Below are 22441 nucleotides of genomic sequence, written 5' to 3'. Positions count from 1 at the left end.
CCTGTAATTAAGAGTAATAGACCCCGAGCCGGTAGCAAATAGAGCCATAAATAAGCGCTGGGATAACAGGCAGATCACACCAGCGACCATCTCTGATTTTGCATGCCATGCGCTTTATTAAGCTGCATCATGTCCTTATTTATGGATTACAAAAGATAATGGTGATCAAACCCAATGGCGTTAAATAGGGGAAGGCACGCGACGAGCTGGCCAGGACGGGCAGAAAAATCGCTTGCAAAGTACAAGGGGGGACCCCGTGCGTGACCTGAGCAGGAGGTTACCCTGCATAAGCTGAGCTCAGGGATGAACCCAGCCTGGAGGGTGATTTTTCAGCAGTGCCTGAGACGTGAGTGATGTGGAAACTGAGGCACAGAGGGTGCTGGCCGGGCAACAAGCTGACATCTCCCTGCTCCCCCTTCTCAGCTCCAGTTATTCCTAATAGCCCCTCGCTCGCCACCATGCATTCACCCACGGCCGGCCGATGCATCACGCAGACGTTCCAGCCTATTGCAACTAATTATCCATGGGATTTCCCATTAATTACCAGCTGCTCTTTGCCTTTAGCATCCCGGGAGCTGCTGCGGTGACCGATGCCCTGCTTTAATACCTGCAACCCCTCCTTTGCTCTTGCAGGTAGCGGCGCTGGAGAGGCAGATCTTTGATTTCCTGGGCTACCAGTGGGCACCCATCCTGGCTAATTTTTTACACATCATGGCCGTTATTTTGGGTATTTTTGGGACCATCCAGTACAGATCCAAATACCTCATGATGGTAGGTACCACCACGGATGCTGCTCCCCACACCCAAGTGCAGCATCGTCACCCCTGGGGATGGCTCAGCCCCAGTCCCCTCCCGCATCCAAACCCAAATCCCCGTGGATCTGGCGGGATCCAGCGAGCGGGGCGGAGGGGGGATGGCCTGGGGGATGTCCGTTTGGCATGGCACGCTCTGACCGGCTCTCTTCTCGGCAGTACGCGGTGTGGCTGGTGCTGTGGGTCGGCTGGAACGCCTTCATCATCTGCTTCTACCTGGAGGTCGGACGCTTGTCGCAGGTAACACCCCCCGCCTGCCTCCTCTTCCTCCCCCCGTCCGCCTTCCCTCCATCTTTCCATCCTTCCTGCTGTCCTGCCCTTGCCCTCCTCCACCTCCTTCCCTTGCTCCACAGCTCTGCCCCCAAAAGGGACCCAGAGCCTGTGGGTGCCCCCACCCTGGTGGCAAAGCACCCACCGGGGTGCTGGGGGTGCCTCCCGGGGACTCCCGGCTGCAGCACCCAGCATCCAGGCGTGAGTGAGACGGACAGACGGACAGTTCAGGCCAAGGTGGCAGTGGGAGGGAGGCTTTGAAGCGGGAGTGCAAAATTAATGAGGCTGATGACTGGGGAACGGCAGGGCACTGGTTAATCACCGGCGGGCCCTCGGCACTGCCGGGGTTTATGGGGTGCAGAAATTGGATGGCGCCGTTTCCTAACGTGCTGGCAAGGAGATAAAGCAGAGAAGGGACACAGGGACCGGGGACGAGCAATGACGGGAAGGCTTGGGGCAGGGTCTCCAGCAGCTTGGCTTGCGGTGCAGGCAGGGATGGGCAAGGCAGCGGGGTGGGGAGGCAGAGACCCCCCTGTCGCAGATTCCCAATTTTCCGGGGTCTCCTGGGGCTCTGCAAGCGCTGCTTGGCCCTGGAGCACCCAGCAGAGGCACGAGAGCGACTGGACGTCATTAATGGCTTTGAGAAGTCATCCTGGTGGCGATGGGGGTGAGGACGCGAGTGGGGCTGTGCCTCTCTGTGTCTCTCCGCCCCACCCTGGGCTATTAAATTATAGGTCTTACACAAAAAAGAGCAAAACTTAATGTAGTGATGACGGATCACTAGCTGGTTTGAGCATCCTCAGCCCGTGGTCGGGGTACCTGTGCCGAGGACGTGCTCCGCTCTGCCATCCCACTCCCGTCTCTGAGGGTGCTGTTCCCTGTGCCGTGCTCGAGGCATCACAGTCGGCTCGGGGAAACAGGCTCCGGCTCGCTCTGCGGCTGCCCACAGCAGGGCAGAGGGCTTCTTGGGGGGTTCGCAAGGACAAAACCACCTTCCCGTGTTGCTACAGGTCGTTTGAGGCTCTTCTAAAAAGCTGAAATGCGGATACATGCAGCAGGCACGGAGGGTGCAATAGGGGAGAATTGGCTCCCACCAAGTGTTTTTGGTGGAAATCCCCAGTTTCTCAGTGATGCTGCAATGCCAGCACACCCCCTCTTTGTGCTTCCCAGCACCTAAACCCACATCCTTTGGTTTTAGAAACCAAAACCCACTTTCCTTCTATTTTTTCCACCCCCACCCACAAAAATCTTTTAATCCTGGATCGGTGATTTCCTACCAGGGATGCTCAGCGGTTTCCCAGCCCCCTGCAGACCCAAGGGCTGGCGGTGCAGAGCGGGGCTGGGAGGACCCTCCGTGGGATGGGTGCTCACCCAGCCACGCCAGGAGGGCCCCACTATGTGGCGGGTGTTGCCCAGTCACCCTGGGGGGACCCCACCGTGCGGCGGGCGCTCACCCAGCTGTGCCAGGAGGACCCTCCGTGGGGCGGGTGCTCACCCAGCCGTGCCGCTGCTGCCTGCGGAGCCCTGCGCCGGGGCTGCATCCCAACGCGCGCAGCCCCCATCTCCCTGCCGGGTCCACGGGCAGGGGCATTGGCGTTGACCGTGCCGCGGTGCTTCCGGGGATCGAGCCCCGGAGCCTAGCCTCGCACGAGCCTGCTACGGGGAGGGCGCAGGCCGGGGTGGGGGATTAGCCCTGCATCTTATCTGACCCCGGTGACAGCCCGCAGCCGTGCCTTGCAGCGGGGAGGCTGCTGCCTACCGCCCTGCCAGCTAAAAGCTGCTGGAAATGAAACAGGGAGAGCCCCACAGCCTGGTAATGGACTTACGAGGCGGGGACGTGCGTGAGCAGGGCCCCCGCAAGGCTCCGCAGGGATGGGGATGGGGGGATGGCACCCCGAAACCCTCTCTGCTTGCATCCCTGGACCACGCTGGCGGGGTGATCCCAGAGTCCCATCTTTCGGATGGGACAACATCGCAAGCAGCTGCTTCTCTGCCTCAAGGCCACGCTGCTGCACTGGTCGCTGCTCCGTGACATCTGCGGTGTCACCTGGGCATCGTGGCACACCTGGCTGCTGCTTGACCAAGTGGTCCGTGATGCTGGCGTGGGAGGAAGCCACAAACCCCGGGGACGCCGGCTGCAGGTTAGGGAGATGCAGGGGTTTGTTGGCCACGCTGCATTGGCATGGTCTGGGTGGGTGCAATGCTCGTGGAGCATCCTTAGGTTGGAAAAGCCCGTTTTCTGTCCACTCCTCTGCAAAAAACCTCAGATTCACAGTCTGTGCCTCCTCCTCTGCTCCTCTCCCGCAGGACCGAGACTTCATCATGACCTTCAATACCTCACTGCATCGCTCGTGGTGGATGGAGAATGGGCCGGGCTGCCTGGTGACGCCAGTGATGAACTCCAACCTGGCGCCCGAGGACCATCACGTCATCACCGTCAGCGGCTGCCTGCTCGACTACCAGTACATCGAGGTAGTGAGCAGTGCCACGCAGATATTCCTGGCGGTAAGGGCAACTGCCGGCACTTTTCCTCCTCATCCCAAATTGTGAAGCGAGAGAGGAGGGACGATGGCAGGGACCCGGGTGGGCAGAGCCACCGTGGTCCAGCTGGAGGTGTCCCATCGTCACGCATCTGTCTGATGGCATCAAGGGTGGTGTTGGCTCAGGGGTGGGAAGAGAGGAGAAGATGGAGGCCATGCCAGCACCCTGGGGGTGCTGCCCACCCCAAAACCTGGCAGGCTTTGGGCTGGATGCTGCAGGAATCGGGGGGTTCTCGGTGTAACGCACCGACGTGTTGCCGGAGTGTGAGCCGGTGGGATGTGCCGCTTGCTGGAAAGGGAGGGTCCCCCTTCCCGGTGGCTGCCTCACCCCAGGGGGAGGTGGGAAGGGGACGTACCTGGATGCAAAGCTCCTGGATGGGGAGCCTTGGGGGGCTGCAAGGAAATAAAGCTTTCAACGGAATTGGGGTCCAGAGCAGCTGCCACGCACCTGCCAAAGGGGCACCCAGCGCTACGTGGGGCTCAGCACCCTCTGCACTGCCATCCCAGTGCGGTGCCAGCCCGTCCCCCCAGGACCCACCACCCTTGTCCCCCCGGTGCAGCTGAAACCATCAGACCTTGCTGCATCCCAAACCAGTACCTGGGCCCGCCGGCGGAGGTGGGCTCCGGCACCGCCAGCCCGGAGGCAGCCCCCGTCCTGCCCAGGGGCCCCCAGGACGCTCCCAGGCATCCACCTCGCAGCACCCAGCCCCGTCCCCCCACCGACACCGTGCCGGTTGTGGTGCCCATCACCCCGATAACCGACTTCTCTCTGCCCACTTTTGTTTCGCAGCTCTTCGGCTTCGTCTACGCCTGCTACGTCAGCAAAGTGTTTCTGGAGGAAGAAGACAGCTGTAAGTGCTTTTGCTACCAGTCAAGGGGGGAGAGCCGCGGCGCTGCAAAATGGCCTCGGCTAACGCCGGCCAGCGCCCTGCCGGGGCGGCAGCTCCTGGCCGGGGATGGGGGAGCAATGCCTGGGTCACAGGCAGGTGAGGGCATCCCTTTAGTTGGGTTTTTTACCCCATGTTTCCATCCCCGATGAGGCAGATGTGCTGGGGCGTGATGTGCCACCCCATGCCGCCAGCGGTCCCCCCTGCCCGCCTCGGGGAGGGTGCTGCACCCTGGCCAGGGCTGGGAGAGGAGGGGGACGGGGACACCGAGCCCTGAGCTGCTGCGTCTCCCGCGGGACTGCAGTGCTCACAGCCTTGGGGTGCAGGAACGGGACCGGTTTCATCCAACGTGTGGGGTCGGGCTTCATCCCCGCACCAGCCCACAAAGAGGCTGAGATGGTTCCCAGTCCCCAGTCCCCACACCAGCATCACGGCACCGAGTCCAGCTCCCGTTGATGTCAGGATGCTCACCCCTCAGGGGTGGATTTGGGGCTGGCATCGCTCTCGCTGCTCCCCGCTGACCCGAATTCAGAGCCTCTCCTCCGGACAGAGCATCTCCCCCGGGTCCCTGGTCCGGCGTGGCAGTGGGCAGAATCACCCTTGCTGTAAAAAGCCCCCTCCAAGCCCCGATAAATTCACACTGAATGCTCCTCCTGGTGCGGATCCGGCCCCGCGGGGGCTGCAGGAGAGCCGTCCTCCCTGCTCGCGTCTCCCGGAGCCAGCCATCGCCTGCCTCGCCCTTTCAGCAGCCACCTGGGGCTTGGGGACCATGAAATGGGAAATTACGTCCCCCCAGCCAGCATCCGCATGGACAGCGGGGTGGCAGAGCCCTCCTCCCCTCCTCGAGGTTTTTCACTCCAAAGTAGGGGGAAAACCAGAAATTTAAGCAAAGTTACAGGCTAATTTTTATACAACCTATATTGTGCTTGCCGATCTGACAACGATCCCTGCAAACACCCCTGCAGAAGCGCTGAGCACCCCGGCCCCAATTAACCAGGCAGTTAAGGCTGTAGCCATCCAACCGCATTAAATGCTCATCTGCCATTAATTAATTCGCTCCAGCTGGCAGCTCCTGGCAGCCGACCGCAGGCAGGGATGTGGCAAAAGCCAGCGTGGCAAAAGCCACCCAGATGGGCTCGGCATCGGGCTCCTTCCCCGCAGCATTGGGATCGGCATCCCTGCCAGTGCCACGGACCCACAAACGGTCCCGGTCCAGCCCGGAGGTGCTGGGGTTCAGCATCCTCGTGTCTCCCCCGCTCCGCTGCCGGGAACTGGTGTAGCGGAAAAGGAAAATCTCCGTGTGAAATTGGACACTGCCTGCGGTAATAACTTGCTTCTGTACCCGGGGAGCTGGCAAAAGGGTTTATCTACCACCGCCGGCTTTGAAGCGTGTTTGCATTCAAACAAACTCCCGCATTCAATACACTTTTAATATTAATGCTGCTGGAGCCCAAGATTCAAATGCATCTTTTTTAATGGAATATCTTATTAGATTTGGAAATGGATGGATGGCGTCAAAACTGAGAGCTGGCTGAATATTAAGTTGGGAAGATAAATATGCTGGGAGAACTGGGCTCCCCCCTCGTGCTCACTGCTGTTTCCCGGACACCCGTGTGCGAATCCACCCGGATCACGGCTCCTTGGGGATTAATATATTTTGGGGGGGGAGATGGGTCGTGCTACGGCTCCTGTAACGGCTTGGATACCCCAGCCTGGCTGCGCGCGGTGCCTGTTCCTGGGCTGGCTGAGCAGCCGCTGGTTGTGCCCGTGGGAGGGTTCAGGTCCGGGGGCATGTAGGAGGATCGTGGGAGAAGTTGGGGTACCCCCAGCCACCCATCGCTCCCACTGCATCGAGCCAGGGCGAAGGGCCGGGGTCTGCCGCCGCGATCCCTCCGGCAAGCGCCCGGGGGTTTGTCGGGTGGGTGATGGGCTCTGCGGGCCGGAGGGGGATGAGCCACCGGGCTGGAAATTGCAGCCGTGAAAAGTGATATATTGGTGTCTGCAATTCCCCTAAATGACACGCTTTAAACGAGATGTAATTCCCCCATAATTCTCCTTAAATGCCCACTCTGGAGACAATGATAGGGTAATTTTACCCACTTTGTCCAGCCTGCAACGCAAGGGCTGTTGTGGTGAGGAGAAGAGAGCCCCAGGGATCTCTGCAAGTCAGCCCGGCTCCTTTCCTCCCTTTCTTGCCAGCGCTTTCCCGGGATGCCGCCGCGACCCGGGACGCTGTGGTGACCCGGGATGCTGCGGTGACCCGGCATGCTGCCGTCACCTGGGGCGTTGCAGCAGTTCGGGGTGCTGCTGCGACCCGGCATGCCGCGCTTCCCCGGGACGCTGTGGCGACCCGGGATGCTGCGCTCACCCGGGATGTCGCAGCAACCTGGGACGCTGCACTTCCCTGCCACGCTGCACTTTCCCGGGACGCTGCTGGGACCTGGGATGCTGCACGTCCCCAGGACGCTGTGGCGACTGGGATGCTGTGGTGACCCGGGATGCTACTGATACCAGGCTGCTGCACTTCTCTGGGATGCTGCTGCAACCCGGGATGCTGCATGACCCACGCGTGCCGTCGGGGCAGGAGGAGGCAGGGAAATTGCCCCGCTGCCCTCCCCAGCTCACCTCGCCGCTCTCCCCCTTCTCCCCAGTCGACTTCATCGGTGGGTTTGACTCCTACGGCTACCAGGCGCCACAGAAGACGTCGCACCTACAGCTCCAGCCGCTCTACACGTGAGTCACGGCGGGCGGGGAAAGCCTTGGGGATGCTCAGGGATGCTCAGGGATGCTCAGGGATGCAGGAGCCCCTCCAAGGTGCCTCATCACACCGTCGTAACCCGAAAGATTTGGGTCTGCCAGTCCGCTTGGCCTCAATATAGAGCCCAGAGGCTCCGGCGGGGCTGGGCAGTTTTAGGGGGGATCGTGCCCTTGTTTTGCTTTTTGCTGCGTTTGGCTGCCGAGCCTGGACACGCCGGGGCTGCCCGGGGGAGCAGCAGCTCTTCAGATAAGTGCAGCTGACTTTTCTTTTCCTTTCCCTCACCCATTAAGCTTAACTAGATAAACACTCAAATGAGATAAGGCTGCAAAATCTAAAGGGATTAGCCTCGTGCGGGCTTTGCCGGGTGCCAAAAATTAATTATATTTTAAGCCTTCTATGCAAATTCAAGGGCACGCCACGCAATTAGAGATGCAAAGAGGGGGCTGTGGCGGAACAAATGCATTTGTGATATTGCTCGGCCCTCCCTGGGCGTTTGGGCACAGACAGCTTCTTGTGTGCCCACCCCAGTGCATGGGTGTGGGTGAGCACCCATGGGTGCTGTGCCCCCCTGCATCGAGCTGGTCCTTCCCTGGGAGCCCCCAGCCCTCCAGGTGTGAGGGGAGCACGGTGGGATGGGAGCTTCCCGGGATGGGGACGTGGGTGGTGGCACCGGCCTTCCACTACGGTGTCACCCGGGGTGGGAGCGGTGCCAGCACCCACGTCCTGGGGATTGATGTGGGTGTCCTGCCCTCCCCCAGCCGGGTGCCCACCCTCGGGGGCACCCAGGAGAGCATTGTCCCGGGGATGGGACATGTCCCACGGATGGTGGCCCCCAGGGAATCCCTTCAGACCTGCCTTGGTGGGACGATGCAACGTCAACGTGGCAAAGACGGGCAGTGGGGAAGGCAGGGACCGGGGGAAGCCCTGCCTGACCCCCTCCTGCCTGCAGCCCCCCGCAGCACGGGGGCACGGGGGCTGCTGTCAGTCCAGCGTTACCCGGCGGCTGCAGGATGAGTGCTGAGACCCGCAGCATTTGGGGAGATCAGCGGGAATATCAATTTTAGATGGGGGAAATATCAATTTTAGATATAGAGGGGACCCAAAAGCTGATGGCAGAGAAACTTGGCGCCGAGATACCGGCATGGGGACACCTCAGCGGGGTGCAGAGGTGCTGGGGAAATCCCTCTCCTCCCTTTCTGGGAGATGTTTAACCCAGCCCTGTATCCTCTGCAAAGTCCAGCCCCCCTCCGGGGCTCCCCCGGCTGCTCAGGACCTGTTTCGGGGTGACGGGGGGGTTGGGGGTTGCATGGTTCAGGGGTGGGCTGTGTACCCACCCGGGTACCGGAGCATCCCGTCCCGAGATGACGCTGGGACGGTGCTGCCTGGCTCCCCGGCATGGATCCAGCCTCCGGCCTCGCTCCCTGCCTGCCGCAACGCCGTGGGCAAGCCCCGGAGCCCCTCGCGGGCAGCGTGTGCTGGGGGCTGCCAGCTCTCGCCTGCCTGCGGGGCTGGCTCGGGCAGCGCTCCTTGTAATTAGATTGCTTCCTAATTATTCAAGCTCACGGGCCACCCACATCCTCGTGGCCTTTCTGCACGCAGAGCTGAGAGGGGTCACAACTGGGACCCTGCCACCGCGCTGCCAGCACCCCCCTGCCCGCAGCGCCCTCCGTCCTACCCCAGCAGCTCATTAATAACCCACCACCTAATTAACGCAGCTATAATTTATATCAAGGCGCCTCCATCACCCTGGCAGCGGTGGCAGGTCGGGCTCATGGACTCCAAAACAGCCCGTGCCGGGGGGACGCACGCTGTCCCCGAGGTGGGAGACGCCGGGTCGCACCGTGGTGGCACGGTGACACCCGGGGGGACCCGAGGGGGTGCGGGGACAGCAGTGACCCCACCCGGGGGAGGACACGGGGGGGGGGGTCTCGCTGCCACCTGTCACCCACGAGAGATGTCCAAGGTGCTGTCCCGGCTCGGTGGAGCAGATCCGGCCACTCGTGTCCCCAGGGGACAGTCGGGCAGGAGGGACGCGGGGCCGCCGTCCTAGCCCGAGGACTTCAAGCTTATTCTGCAGTTCGCAATTAGCTGTGACGGGATTACCGGCGGGAGCGCGGAGGGTTTCCACCCAGCGGAAGGAGGAGGATGTGCCATGCCAGCATCTGCTCCTCGTCCCCTTGGGTCCCTCCCGCCCGGCCAGGGTGGCACTGGGTCCCCACCCGTGTCGCGTCCGTTCCCCCCCCCCCCCCCCCCGGTCGGGGGGCTCTCGCCTCCGGAACCCCTCCTGTAGCACATCGGGAGGGGGGGAAAGGCAGGCCGGGAGCCGGTAGCTGAGACCTGAGCGGTTGTGACAGGGGTGGGCGGGAGCGGGGTCTGCAGGGGTCCCCCCGCACGGCCCTGGGGACAGGGGCTTGTTCCCGTTCCTGGTGCGCGGCCCCGTGCTGCGGTGCGTGCCCTGCGCCCGTGCCGCTGCCCGCCACGGCACGCGCCAGCCCCCGCCCTCCCGCCCCACGCGTTCGCAACGCGCGCGTGTGCACGTGAGGATGCGCGGCAATGGCCGTGCGTGCACACGCGTGCACACGCAGACCGGCCTGCGCGCACACTCCTGCGCAGACACGCTCCCGCACGCCTGCGCACACTCGTGCACCCACCTGCACGCACAGGCATGCACGTGTACGCTTGTACACGCCTGCACCCGCCTGCACACACGTGCACACACCTGCACACGCCTGCACACACGTGCACACACGTGCACACTGCACACCCGTGCACACCCGTGCACACGCCTGCACACGCCTGCACACACGTGCACACACATGCACACGCCTGCACACACGTGCACACACGTGCACACTGCACACCCATGCACACGCCTGCACACGCCTGCACACGCCTGCACACACGTGCACACTGCACACACGTGCACACGCCTGCACACGCCTGCACACACGTGCACACACGTGCACACTGCACACCCGTGCACACCCATGCACACGCCTGCACACGCCTGCACACACGTGCACACACATGCACACGCCTGCACACACGTGCACACACGTGCACACTGCACACCCATGCACACGCCTGCACACGCCTGCACACGCCTGCACACACGTGCACACTGCACACACGTGCACACGCCTGCACACGCCTGCACACACGTGCACACACGTGCACACACATGCACACACCTGCACATGCCTGCACACGCCTGCACACGCCTACACACACCTGCACACACCTGCACACATGCACACGCCTGCACACACCTGCGCATGCCTGCACACACCTGCACACGCCTGTACATGCCTGCACACGCCTGCACACACCTGCACACACCTGTACATGCCTGCACATGCATGCACACACCTGCACACACCTGCACACGCCTGCACACACCTGCACATGCGTGCACATGCATGCACACACCTGCACACGCCTGCACACGCCTGCCCACACCTGCACACACCTGTACATGCCTGCACACACCTGCACACGCCTGCACACACCTGCACATGCGTGCACATGCATGCACACACCTGCACACGCCTGCACACGCGCCCAGGGAGCAGCCGGCCTGCAGGCGTGCGCAGCGTCCCCCGGCCCCGGTGCTCACCGGCTGCTGCCCACGGGCGCCCTGCCGGGAGGGGGGGCTGGCAGCACGCTGGGGGACGGGCAGCCTGTGCCCCCCTGTGCTCAGGGGTCCTGGGCCCCTCCGTGTCCCCTCCGTGTCCCCTCCGTGTCCCCTCGGTGCCTGCAAGCAGCCAGGGACGGGTGAGCGGGGCAGCCTCGATGGCAGTCCCTGTGTCACCGGGGGGGGGACACATCAACCCGTTGGGGCTTCCCAGCCTGGCCCCACTTGCTCTCTTACATTTTCGGGGTGAAATGAGGGCGATGGCCGTGCGAGAGCCACCCTGGGTCACCCCGGCAGGTCCCTGTCCCCCGGGATGGGCAGTCGGCGGCTGCCCGTGGCCGTGACTCCTTGTCCCCTCACTCCGTGCAATGCAGGGACACGGGGACACGTGGTGGGGACGACTCCCGGACCCTGGTCTCACCCCTAACGCCTCCTCTCCCCTTCTCTCCCCAGATCCGGGTAACCTCCTCCTGCCCTGGATCCGGCCCCGGCCCAGTGTGGGAGCCAGAGGCGACGGGACCCCCTAGAGCGAACTGTCCCACACCCGATGACACGACCCCCGGCGAGGCGGGGGGACAACGTCGAGCCGCCCGGTCCCCTCCTGCCTCCCCACGCCCCCCCGCAAGACCCCTGAAAACGGAGCCAGGAGCTGCACATCCCTGCCACCCCGGATGCCTCCGAGTCCAAACCACCCACCCACGGCAGGATCGGGGGGGCTGGATACGGGGGAACCCCCAAGCTGTGCTGCTCCCCACACCCTCCCCAGGACGGGGACGTGGGGACACGCGGGGAGGTGGCATCGCTCGCCGGACACTGTTTTCTTCTCTTTCTCCCAGCCTGGTTTGTCCCCGGAGCAGCGGGGCCCTTCCCGGCGTGCCGGGGGGGCTGGAGCAGGACTGGGGCGAAAACCAGCCGGTTTGGAGCAAACTGGGACCGGGGGAGGGGGATGAACCCCGCTTTGGGGACAGCAGGGCACAGAGAGCAGCTTCGATCTCCATGGGGTTGGGACGACTTCCTGAAACGCCGGGTTTGGGAGTCGGGCTGGCCCCAAAAATGGGGTTTTTGCTCCCCAAAGGAATTTTCCAGCCCCCCTGGTTGGAGGAAGCAGCATGGAAGGGGCTGGGATGCTCCCCTCGGCCCAAGGAGCTGGGTCCGGCTGTCAGCATCTTGCCTCAACCCCCCTAGACCTGGGGATGGGGGGGGCAGAGCACCCCAAAATCCCCCCCCAAGCCCCCCCATCCCTGCCGCATGTCGGGGGGCTCTTGCTCAAATTTGGCAATACTGACGCTGCTTTCGACACAGCCCCTTTCCGGCTGTTTTAACGAATCTAATGAATGTTTTGGGTTGGTTTTTTTTTAATTATTGGGTTGGTTTTTTTTAATTTAAAGTGCCTGAGTAGACTCTGGCTGAGCACAACCCCCCGGCGAGCCCGCGCTGGGCCCCCCCACGGCCGACACCGTGCCTTCAGCAACGCTCTGCCCACCCCGGGGCTGCCCCGGTGCCCCCCAGCCCCTCGCCCAGGGCTGCGGGGGGGCAGCTCGGTGCCTCTCCGACCCCCCAGGCCCCTCCATCCATTGGGGGTCTCGGCGGCAAATCCATCCATCAGGTTCAGCGGCAGAAGAGGGGCGATGTCGGCGCGCGGGGAATGACTGGGGGGGGGGACGTGCAAGGTCCGTTGGGCAGCGATCGCTTTGCAAAATGAAGACGAGCTGGGAATTAAACGCCTTGGAAGAAGCTGGAAGGAAAAAAGTCGTTTGACAAAGCGTCCCAGCTCCCCCCGAGCTCCTTGTTCTCCTTTTTTTCCTGGAGGTGGGATGTGGTTTCTCCTGGATCTGGCCCCAAGCCCACCCTCTGCGTCTGGGAGCAGGGTGCGGGGCCTCCCAGCCGTTTTTCCTCCAGTCCTGGGGTTATTTGGGGATTTGTTTTGCACCCTGGAGTGATTTTTTCTTGTCCTTCCCAACAAGCAGCCGTGAAGTGCCAACGACCGAAGCTGCCCGAGCCCAAACCCTGGGCAGGGGATGGGCTGCATCCCCCCGCCAGCCCCTCCACCGCCTCCAGCCAAGCTGTGAACTTTACAGGCAATAATTTTTCCACTCTTTCCCCTCTTTTTTCCAAGGAAAATCATGTTTTTCAAGCAACGGATGTCCCCCGTCCTCCAAAACACATCCTCAGCCCCAAGCACTGCCCAGCCCCGGGGACAGCAGCACCTCCGGGGTTTATTTTCCTCTCCAGGACCAAGGATGCTTTCGCTGGCTCACTGTGGGATGGGATGGGACGGGATGGGACGGGATGGGACGGGCAGACGCCCGCCTGCTCGAAGCCCTTCTCAAACCCAGCAGGAAGCAGAAGGAAAAGCTTGCCGTCATTTAAAACTCATTGGAAAGACCTTCCCTCCCTCCTGAGCTCGGCAGGAGCCAGGCACCGGCCCTCCGTGACCTTTCTTTTTTTCTTTTCCATTGGCTTGTTTTTATATAAGACTGTATTTGTAACGTGAACCGAGGATTTCTTTTCTATTCTGTAATTATAAAAGTCGAAGGAAAGTTTCATCCGATGGCTGTTCTGGTTTTGGGGCATTTCCCTTGTGCAGTTGAATCAATTAAAAAGTGGTGGGGTTTTTATTTTGCCTTTTTTTCCCCTTCTTTAACGCTGCCAGCTCACTCCCGTGGGCTCTGCATCACCCAGCTGTGCGCTGCCTTGTATCCCAGCGCTTCGTTTTACCGATGCCTGGGTGAGGCTCTGCCTCCTCCCTCGCTGCCCGCACAGGTAATTTCCTCTCTGGTCGTAAAATAACAGAAAAAAAATTTTAAAAAAGCAAAAATGCAGAAAAGCAGCATCCTCCGGGCTGGGGGTAGGTACCGCCCGCCGTGCGATGGGGGCTGCGTCGGTGGCCGGCACATCCCGTCCCTGTGCACGGGGGCAGCCGGGGGGGTCTGCAGCCTCCTTTCCCCTAAGAGAAACATTAATAAACCCCCAAAGAAATACTAATAAACCCCCAAGAAAAATATTAAGACCCCCCCCCGGGGTGTTTTTTCAGGTTGAGCTCCTGAAATAAAGTTTTCCAGCCCTGCAAGGAGCGAGGGTAGGGATTCCTTGGCCGGAGACACCGGGTTGCAGCCACAGCCCCGAGGGAAAAGTTTCTTCTTCTCCCCAAATATTCCTATTTTCCATCACCCAAGCAGCAATTTTAATTTAGTCCAATGCCACCCCTTCGGGGTGATGCTTGCTTCACACGTGGTGTCATGCGAAGTATCCAAAGCCATTTCACTTGCTCTGTTTTTAATGATTCCAAAGGAGAGGCGGTCGCCTCCTGCTCCCATCCTCTGCCATGGGTTTTTCTCCCCGTTGCTGTCTTTTCCAGCTCAATGGGAGAAGGAAGGGGGCGATGACATTGAATTAAATCTTATTTTTAAAATCAAAATGGAAATGTGGTGAGGCCGGGGCAGCAAATACGGTGTCTTCAGTGACATCGGGGACCAGAGCAGCCGGATGCTCCTTCCCCCCTGGGCTGAGCTCCCCGTGATGCTTCCTCTCAGCAAGTCCCTGCCACGGCGTTTTGTCACCGGCTTTTTGGGACACAGTGCCCAACTTGACGTGTTCGCCCTTGGTCCCAAATCTCTGGCCCCTCGGGAAGTGAGCCTTCATCCCCGTAAGGGTCCTCCTGTCCCTGTTTAATATCTGTATCAATGATCTGGATGAAGGGATGGAGTGCACCCTCAGTCAGTTTGCAGACCACACCAAGTTGTGTGGGAGTGTTGATCTGCTGAGGGGAGGAAGGCTCTGCAGAGGGACCTGGACAGGCTGGATCGATGGGCCGAGGCCAACTGTGTGGGGCTCAACAAGGCTCAGTGCTGGGTCCTGCACTTGGGCCACAGCAACCCCATGCAACGCTGCAGGCGTGGGGAAGAGTGGCTGGAAAGCTGCCTGGCAGAGAAGGACCTGGGGGTGTTGGTCAACAGCCGGCTGAATATGAGCCAGCAGTGTGCCCAGGCGGCCAAGAAAGCCAATGGCATCCTGGCTTGTATCAGCAATAGCGTGGCCAGCAGGAGCAGGGCAGTGATCGTCCCCTGTACTCAGCACTGCTGAGGCCGCACCTCGAATGCTGCGTTCAGTGTTGGGCCCCCCACCACAAGAGAGACATTGAGGGGCTGGAGCGTGTGCAGAGAAGGGCAACGGAGCTGGGGAAGGGTCTGGAGCACAAGGCTGATGGGGAGCGGCTGAGGGACCTGGGGTTGTTCAGCCTGGAGAAAAGGAGGCTGAGGGGAGACCTCATCGCTCTCTACAGCTGCCTGAAAGGAGGGTGTGGAGAGGTGGGGTCGGTCTCTTCTCCCAGGTAACAAGTGATGGGACGAGAGGAAATGGCCTCAAGTTGCGCCAGGGGAGGTTTAGACTGGAGATTAGGAAAAATTTCTTCACTGAAAGGGTTGTCCAGCATTGGAACAGGCTGCCCAGGGCAGTGGTGGAGTCGCCATCCCTGGAGGTATTTAAAGGACGTTTGGATGAGGTGCTTAGGGACATGGTGTAGTGGTGGCCTTGGCAGTGTTAGGTTTACGGTTGGACTCGATGATCCTAAAGGTCTTTTCCAACCTATACCATTCTGTGATTCTGTGATTCTGTGATTCTGTCCCCAGCCGGGAGCTGGTGTGGGGACAGGCTGGAGTGTGGCAGTGCTGTCCCCGGCAGCCCTGGGTGTCCCTGGGCCGGGGTCGGTGGCCCTGAGCGGATGTCACCGGGTCACCCGCAGGTCCCGCTGGCTCAGCTCTGCTGTGGGACCCCATCCCGGGGGGGCTGGTTTTTAATAGAAAAGACTAAAGGCAGGTTTCCAGACCTAAACCCCATGGATTTTAGGGGGGTGTCCAGGGATGGAGGAGTCACAGGGTTTGCCCTGGCCACGGGGACAGTGGGGTGTCCCAGCACCCTGGGGACAGGTGGGTGTTGCCCCAAAGCAGCGGGTGCGAGGGGTGAAGGTGGCTCCCACTGGGGCACGGGGGTTTCCCTGAGCGTGGGGGGAGCTGAGCAGCCCCCGGCCTCGAATGAGTCCCCAGGGAAGGGACCCAAAGGACCCCCCGGTGTGGGTGCAGCCACCAGGGCGGGTGGGGACAGCACTGCCACCACCTCTGTGGGTAACGACGTGTGTCTGGGTGAAGCCTGATCCAACAAGAGCAATCTCATGCCCTGTAGGTACCAAGGAAGGGGGAAGATTTTTTTTTGGTGGGGGGGTGAGCAGGGAGGGAGGCCTGTTTCTATGACAACAGTGAGGCCAATCGGACCCCGTGGCCACAGACCAGGGAAGAAGTGGGTCAGCATCCCCATGGTCCCGCTGGAGCATCCCATGGCCGCGCTGCTGGAGCTTCCCATGGACACGCTGCCAGGCCATTGGTGGCCATGCTGCTGGAGCATCCCATGGACCCGCTGGTGGAGCATCCCATGGACATGCTGGTGGAGCATCCCACAGTTGCGCTGCTGGAGCATCCATGGCCATGCTGCCGGAGCATCTCACAGACGCGGTGCTTGAGCATCCCATGGCCGCGCTGCCGGAGCATCCTGCAGCCACGCTGCCAGAGCATCCCGTGGCAGTGCTGACGGAGCATCCACGGCTGTGCTGCTGGAGCATTCCGCAGCCACGCTGCCAGAGCATCCCGTGGCAGCGCTGCCTGAGCATCCCACAGCCATGCTGCTGGAGCATCCTGCCACGCTCCTCCTCCCCAGCTGGGGAGGAAGGAGGAAACCTGTTTGCCTGCCCACACCCATCGATCTACCTCTTGCAAAACAACCTCCTGCTGCCCAGCCCCATCCCAGCTCTGGCAGCCTGCCCGGGCATGCCAGGAAACCCGCCAGCAGTAGGAGTGCTCCAGCCTTCAGCCTCGCCATGCCCATGTTCTGCCTTCTCCACCTTGGAGAGGGCCGGTAAGGGAGGTAAGCACCAAACTGGAGGCTGAAATAGGGTTCTTAAAGTGTTTTTCAGTTAAAATCTTTAATTTTGGGAGGCATCTTGCAGTTTATGGCACAGTGTTTGTGGTCATAAAATTCGTTGTCCTTTACCTGACACGGATCAGGTCCCTTTGGAGGCGGCTGCTGCAGCGGAAGGTGGTTGTGGGGCTGGGAGACGTCACCCAGGTGAGGGAAATAAAACCCCATCGTGCGCACGTGTTGGCTGGATAATGATTGCCATGGGAATTAGTTCAGAAACGGGTCTGGAACACGCGTCAGGGTTTTTTTTCTGTGGGTGCTGCCGTGGCACGGCTGGTGAGCTGCCTCCCAGCAGGGATCTGGGCATACTGGGAAGGCGGCACTGGTGGGACTGGGAAACGCAGGGGATGGCTCCGGGAGCCTTGCCGGCGGGGATTTTATTGCTGTTACTAAACTGACCCTGAGTCAGAGCAAGGCGATAGCTCCCCGCAGCCCTGGGCTCACCTCAGCGCTGGGACGAGGTTATTTCTAGCAGCCCCTCCAAAAGCCACGGCCACCGTCACCCTCCTGCAGCCACCACGAGGGAGATGCTTCCCGGCTCCAAAACATCCCCGCCGCACAGAAGAAGAAACAAAAATACTTGGGAAGCTGTTTTAAAAGCAAAAAACCATCCTGGCTGGGGGCAGTGCCTTATTTCTGGGCATCCCCAACTGGGACGTGGGATGTGGGTGCTCCTGGGTGCCGCTGAAGCCACCCCACGCACCACGGGGCTGCAGATGGGCTCGGCACCGCTCTGAAGCATGTCTCCTCCAGAAATCCTTCCTCCGGCTCCGGGGCGAGGAAGGTGATGGGTTTTGCTGGTCCAGCCTGGGGTCATATACTTAAAATTTGAATAGTTAGTTAGTTAGTTATTTTTAAATAACATTTATTTACTTTTAAAACTTATTTACCTATTTACAAGTAAATATATTAATTTATTTACTTATAGTAAATAAAAATAGTTTATTTATTATAAGCAAATATATTATTTAAGTATTTATAATGAAATAAATTAGTAAGTAAATAAATAAATAAGTTCAAAAAGTAAATAAATAAGCAGAAGGGAAAGCGTGAAACTGCATCCATAGACAAAGGATAAAACTGTACTGGGGGGTTTCAGGAGTTATAACAACTCAGATTTTAAAGTCTTATAATAGAGGAGCTTTTTTAAACTAAATCACCAGCCTGCAAAAGCCTGTTTTAAAAGCTTTTCCCAACCTGATGCTGGGAAAATACGTTTCGGAGGCGGCTTTATGCTGTTGGCTCAGGGCTTGTGGCCAGCGGGACGTCCCAGGAGGACGGGAGGGCTGAGATTTGCTTCGCAGGTAATAAATCCCCTGGGTCTGGGGATGGAAATTTGGAGGATGGTCCATGTGTCTCCCCCTGAGGCAAAGCCAACAGCATCCCAGCCCTCGCCACATGGAGACAGCTAGGAAAAATTTGGGATATAGAGGAAAACCAACCATCCGCTTCCCGGCGTTTCCCTCCTCTCCATTTCCTTTCCACCCCTTTTCCCACGGGCATTCCCCTCCAAATTTCTATTTGCAAATTTAGAGCCGCATTGTCCAAGCGGGATCATTTTGAATTGGCAAAGCCAGCTCAGGACCAGCTGCCGAAAACCAAACTGTGAATTTTTTGGGGGTGTCACCGCTCCTTGTCCCTGCAACCTGAGCAGCATCTCCCACGCCTGAGCCGTATCCCACCAGCGGTACCGGCATCACCGGGTGGCTCCCAGGAAACCCAGCCCGCCGCAGCGGTTATCGCTGCTGGTCGCCAGCTGAACCTGGGTGCCACGCACCCATCCCAGGGTCCTCGGGCAAGGCTGGGGGCCGGCGTGGACCCGTCGGAGGCGATGAAGGCAGTCGATAACCCAACCTTTAATTCACATCCCAGCATGACTCATGGGGAGAGCCAACAGCAACGCCTTGGTTGGGAGCATCACCGCATCTACTCTGTTATTTGGGCATGTTACATTCTCAAATCCCTTACTTATCTTGGGAAATGGATATTAAAATATCTCCTGCCTTTCTGCCTTCCCCAGGAAAGCCTCACTCCTTTCTCCTCCCGGTTTGCAGCTGGTGCATCCTTTGCCGAGCGGGAGGACGCTCGGCACGTGAGCGGGTGCCTTTCCCCCAGGTCCCCGCAGATGAAGGCTTCATCACCCCCTTCACCTTCCTACGGGTTTACAGCCATAATCTGATTTTCAGAGCAGCAGGGGAAATTCTTCAAAATAAAAATGATACGAATGACCACCCGCATGGCCGGGGCCGTCCCTGATATGAGCTGTCGCCCCTCCTGCTCCCACCCCAGTCTGAAGCTGGGACACGGGTGCAGCATCCCCAGCAGCGATGCTCTCGCTGCCTCAAAAACTATCGGGGCACCCCAAATTTAAAAAGCCTGTGTGTGTGGGCATTGCACCCCTACCCACAGCCATGGGGGGGGGTGGGGGGACTCTGCTTTACACCCTGGGCCAAGTCGGTCTCTCCTTACAGCCACTGTCCCTTTCCTGGCCGCGGCTGAGATGTAATTACAGAGTCCAAGCATCTCTTGCCTCTATCATGTGAAGAAACCCTGTGTCGCCGTAAACAGGAAGGGCAGGAATAAAAACGAGTTGATTTTCTTCCATCCCAACCCGAGCAAAGAAATGGCTGAGGAGCAACAAAGGATTAATTTACCCCGCGCAGAAACGCCAGCTCCCTCCCGCAGCCGCGGGACCCCGGCGAATCACAGATGTTAAGGAGTAAAAAAGCCGCTTTCACAACCTCAAACAAAGGCATAGAGACGCTTTTCAGGGACTTGAGGAGATCTGTAGATCCGGCTGCCGTGGTCCTAGGTGTGCTGAGTTAAATACGTCTGGTTCCAGGGAAATGGGAGCGGGAGCAGGAGCGAGGCCAGTAGGATGCAGTGGGTGAATGGGAACAATGTTTTTGTGCTTGGAGGGAAGCTCACTGCTTGCTTTTGGTGGTAAATTGATTAAGAAACATATCCTGGGCCTTATTTTTCCTCCTTTGATTCCTTAGCAGGGATCGATGGTTCTCCAGCGGTCGCTGCCAGGTGGAAGATGCAGTGGCATCCCCAAGGGACACCCTCCTCCCGGCATCACGGTGCCCAGCAGAGCTGTGCCACGGTACGGGCGCAAGATCCCCGAAATCGCCGGAACCACATCCCTAAGAAGATGCTCCTTTCAGTGCTCCCATCACCTCCAGTCCCAGCGGGTGTTGACCCAGACGAAGGTTGGATGGATGCGATGGCTGCCTTGGTGGGAGTTCTTGGGCTTTCTCTGCCGGCCGTAGTGCATCCGCGGGCATATGCACAATTTTTGGCTCAGGATGCACAACACATGGCTCATGCTGGGCAGAGACTAAAGCGCATGCGAGTTCCCTGCAGGCTGCCTGCTTGCATGGGGAGCTGGCTTCTCCTGAAAGATGCTGCACATATATATATAGTGTATATATATCTATATGGGCCACTGGCCCCGTCACTCCCCAGGAGAGTGGCTAAGATGCCTTAGCAACATCATGCTCCAGTCCTGCAACAGTCAGCTCCAAATCTTTCAGCTCCAGAGCATCAAGAAGGGTTCAAGGATGGGCTGGAGCATGCCTGGGAGCCAGCGCTGGAGCTGAAAACACCTGGGGGAAAGCCAAGGCACAGTGGGGCAGCGAGGGTGGAGTTTGCACGGGATTTGGTGCCAGGACTCCTGCCAGCAGCATGCCGGTCCCAGCGCTGCAGCGGGCAGGACAGGGGACACGTCCAGGTGCAGGGGGAAGGTGGGAGCCGGCGCGGGCAGCTGGCTGGGCAGGAAAAGCTCCATTTTGTTCTTGCAAGCGGGGCGGGTGCCAGCGGTGTTACACCATTCCCCAAACTTGTCTCCCTGCCCTGTTGCCATGGGACTCCCCATGTTGTTCCTGGCACTGGTGCCTCTTGCTCCGGGCAGTTCGGTTGCGTCTCCGGGGCCTCGTTCATGCACTCGGTGGAGCCGCTTTCCCAGGCTCCCCCTTGCAGACCCCGTTCACCCCTGTGGGCTCCAACCAGAGCTGCACAGCCAGGAGGGTGGGTTTTTGCATGTGAAAGCGATGGAGATGCAACCAGCCCGTGCATCACCTCCCATGCAGGGAAAGTGCATGGGAAAGGTCTCAGGGCTGGCGGCTCCAGGGCTGGCAGAAGGACCACAATGCCTGGCTGTGATCTGGAGTAAAACCACGCAGTTACAGTCAAGATTGGTGCAAGAACAGGCAAAAACGGGCAAATGGCCACCTGGGGTTGGTTGAACGTGCAGCCAACGCTCAGGACCCTCCAAATCAGACGTCTCCAAGCTCTGCAATGCATCATCCCTCCGCGCGCGCAAAGCTCGGCTCCTGCCGACATCCATTGCAGCTTTGCTCAGGCAAATCCTGGTCTGCAAGCAGGCACCCCGAGGAAGGGGCCGTCACTACCCTGAAGCCTGGGGTCACCCACGTTAGGCACCTCTGTTGGGTGCTGCTCCGCTGCCCTCGGCTCCCTCTGGCCTCACAGGAGGAGCAGGGGCAGGTCCAGAGGGTGAATCAGCCCTTCTAAGCATGGGCTCGCTGCCTCCAAATTACACGGAGAGCAATTAGGTTCCTAAGCCAGGTGTCTCCAGGGTATATCTGAGCCTCTGTCTGTGCAATGAAGATCAAACCAGGAGCACGGGTGAGGAGCTGGGAGCTTGCGGCTGGGAAGCACGGTGCCGGCCCTGCGAGCTCCAGCGCACGGAGGACATGGGAGCTGAGCGCTGCTCAGGCAAGGCACCGGTGGGGTGGGAAACATCATTTCTGGCCCCCCAGCAAACCCCAGGCCTCCGTCCGTGCAAAACGAGCCGTGCTGGGAGGTTTGGCTGGCAAAGCTGTCAGTCGCAAATCACTCCCCAGCCAGCTCCCCGCCGTGCAAAGCACCCTTGCCTTTGGGCTGAGCGGTTCGTGGAGCTTCGTGGCACATGGGGACGTGCAAGCAGAGGCAGGAGGCGTCCAGGTCCCTGGGCTGTCACCCCAGGCTGGGCTGGGCTGCAGCAGGCAGGCAGGCAGGAGGAGCAGCTGCCTGCATTAGGCAGAGCCACAGGAGCCGCCGGGCTGCCTTCTGCAAGGAGGAAGTCGGAATAAAAGCAGCCTCCACCCAGCACCCAGGCGCATCTCAGTGTCCAAATCAAAGGTGTGCAGGGCGTGGAGCTCGGCTTGACAGAAGGTCTCTGTCTGTGCAAGAGGAGGGGAGGGAGGAGGCAGCCAGGGAGCCCTGGGCAGCCCGGGGAGGTGGCAGTGAGGGGGTCCGGGGGGGATGCTGGCAGCAGCGGGGTTTGGAGCTGGGAGCGGAGAGGCTCCACCTTCACCCTTTACCCTTTCTTGCTCAGCAAACCCTCCTGCAGCACCCTGGATTTTAGCAAAATTACTTGGGTTATGAGAGAGAAGACATGCAAAAGCATATCAAGCATCAGACCTCTGTCCTTCACATCACATACTCCTTCCAGCTTGGGCAGGAGGAGTCACAGGGGTCCCATATCCACATCTCCCCCGTAGCTCTGCCCCGGGGCAGAGCCAGCCCTAACTGGGCCACGGGTGCCATGGGAAAAACCTCGTCTGTGAACC

General features: G+C 60.0%; 1 protein-coding gene across 2 annotated transcripts in view; it reads left to right on the top strand.

The window, feature by feature from the left end:
• Positions 1-13447, top strand: part of NKAIN1 (sodium/potassium transporting ATPase interacting 1) — a 40692-nt gene extending 27245 nt beyond the window's left edge. For both annotated transcript variants that reach the window (XM_075522431.1, XM_075522432.1), the window contains exons 3-8: positions 634-771; positions 972-1052; positions 3390-3587; positions 4413-4473; positions 7161-7242; positions 11355-13447. In XM_075522431.1, coding sequence (XP_075378546.1) covers positions 634-771; positions 972-1052; positions 3390-3587; positions 4413-4473; positions 7161-7242; positions 11355-11364 — 570 coding nt within the window. In that variant the 3' untranslated portion in view covers positions 11365-13447. The remainder of the gene's footprint in view (positions 1-633; positions 772-971; positions 1053-3389; positions 3588-4412; positions 4474-7160; positions 7243-11354) is intronic.
• The last annotated feature ends 8994 nt before the right edge of the window (positions 13448-22441 follow it).

The sequence above is a fragment of the Mycteria americana genome, chromosome 21 (genome assembly GCF_035582795.1).
Source record: "Mycteria americana isolate JAX WOST 10 ecotype Jacksonville Zoo and Gardens chromosome 21, USCA_MyAme_1.0, whole genome shotgun sequence".
Classification (NCBI taxonomy): domain Eukaryota; kingdom Metazoa; phylum Chordata; class Aves; order Ciconiiformes; family Ciconiidae; genus Mycteria; species Mycteria americana.
This window is presented reverse-complemented; position numbering and strand designations above follow the sequence as displayed.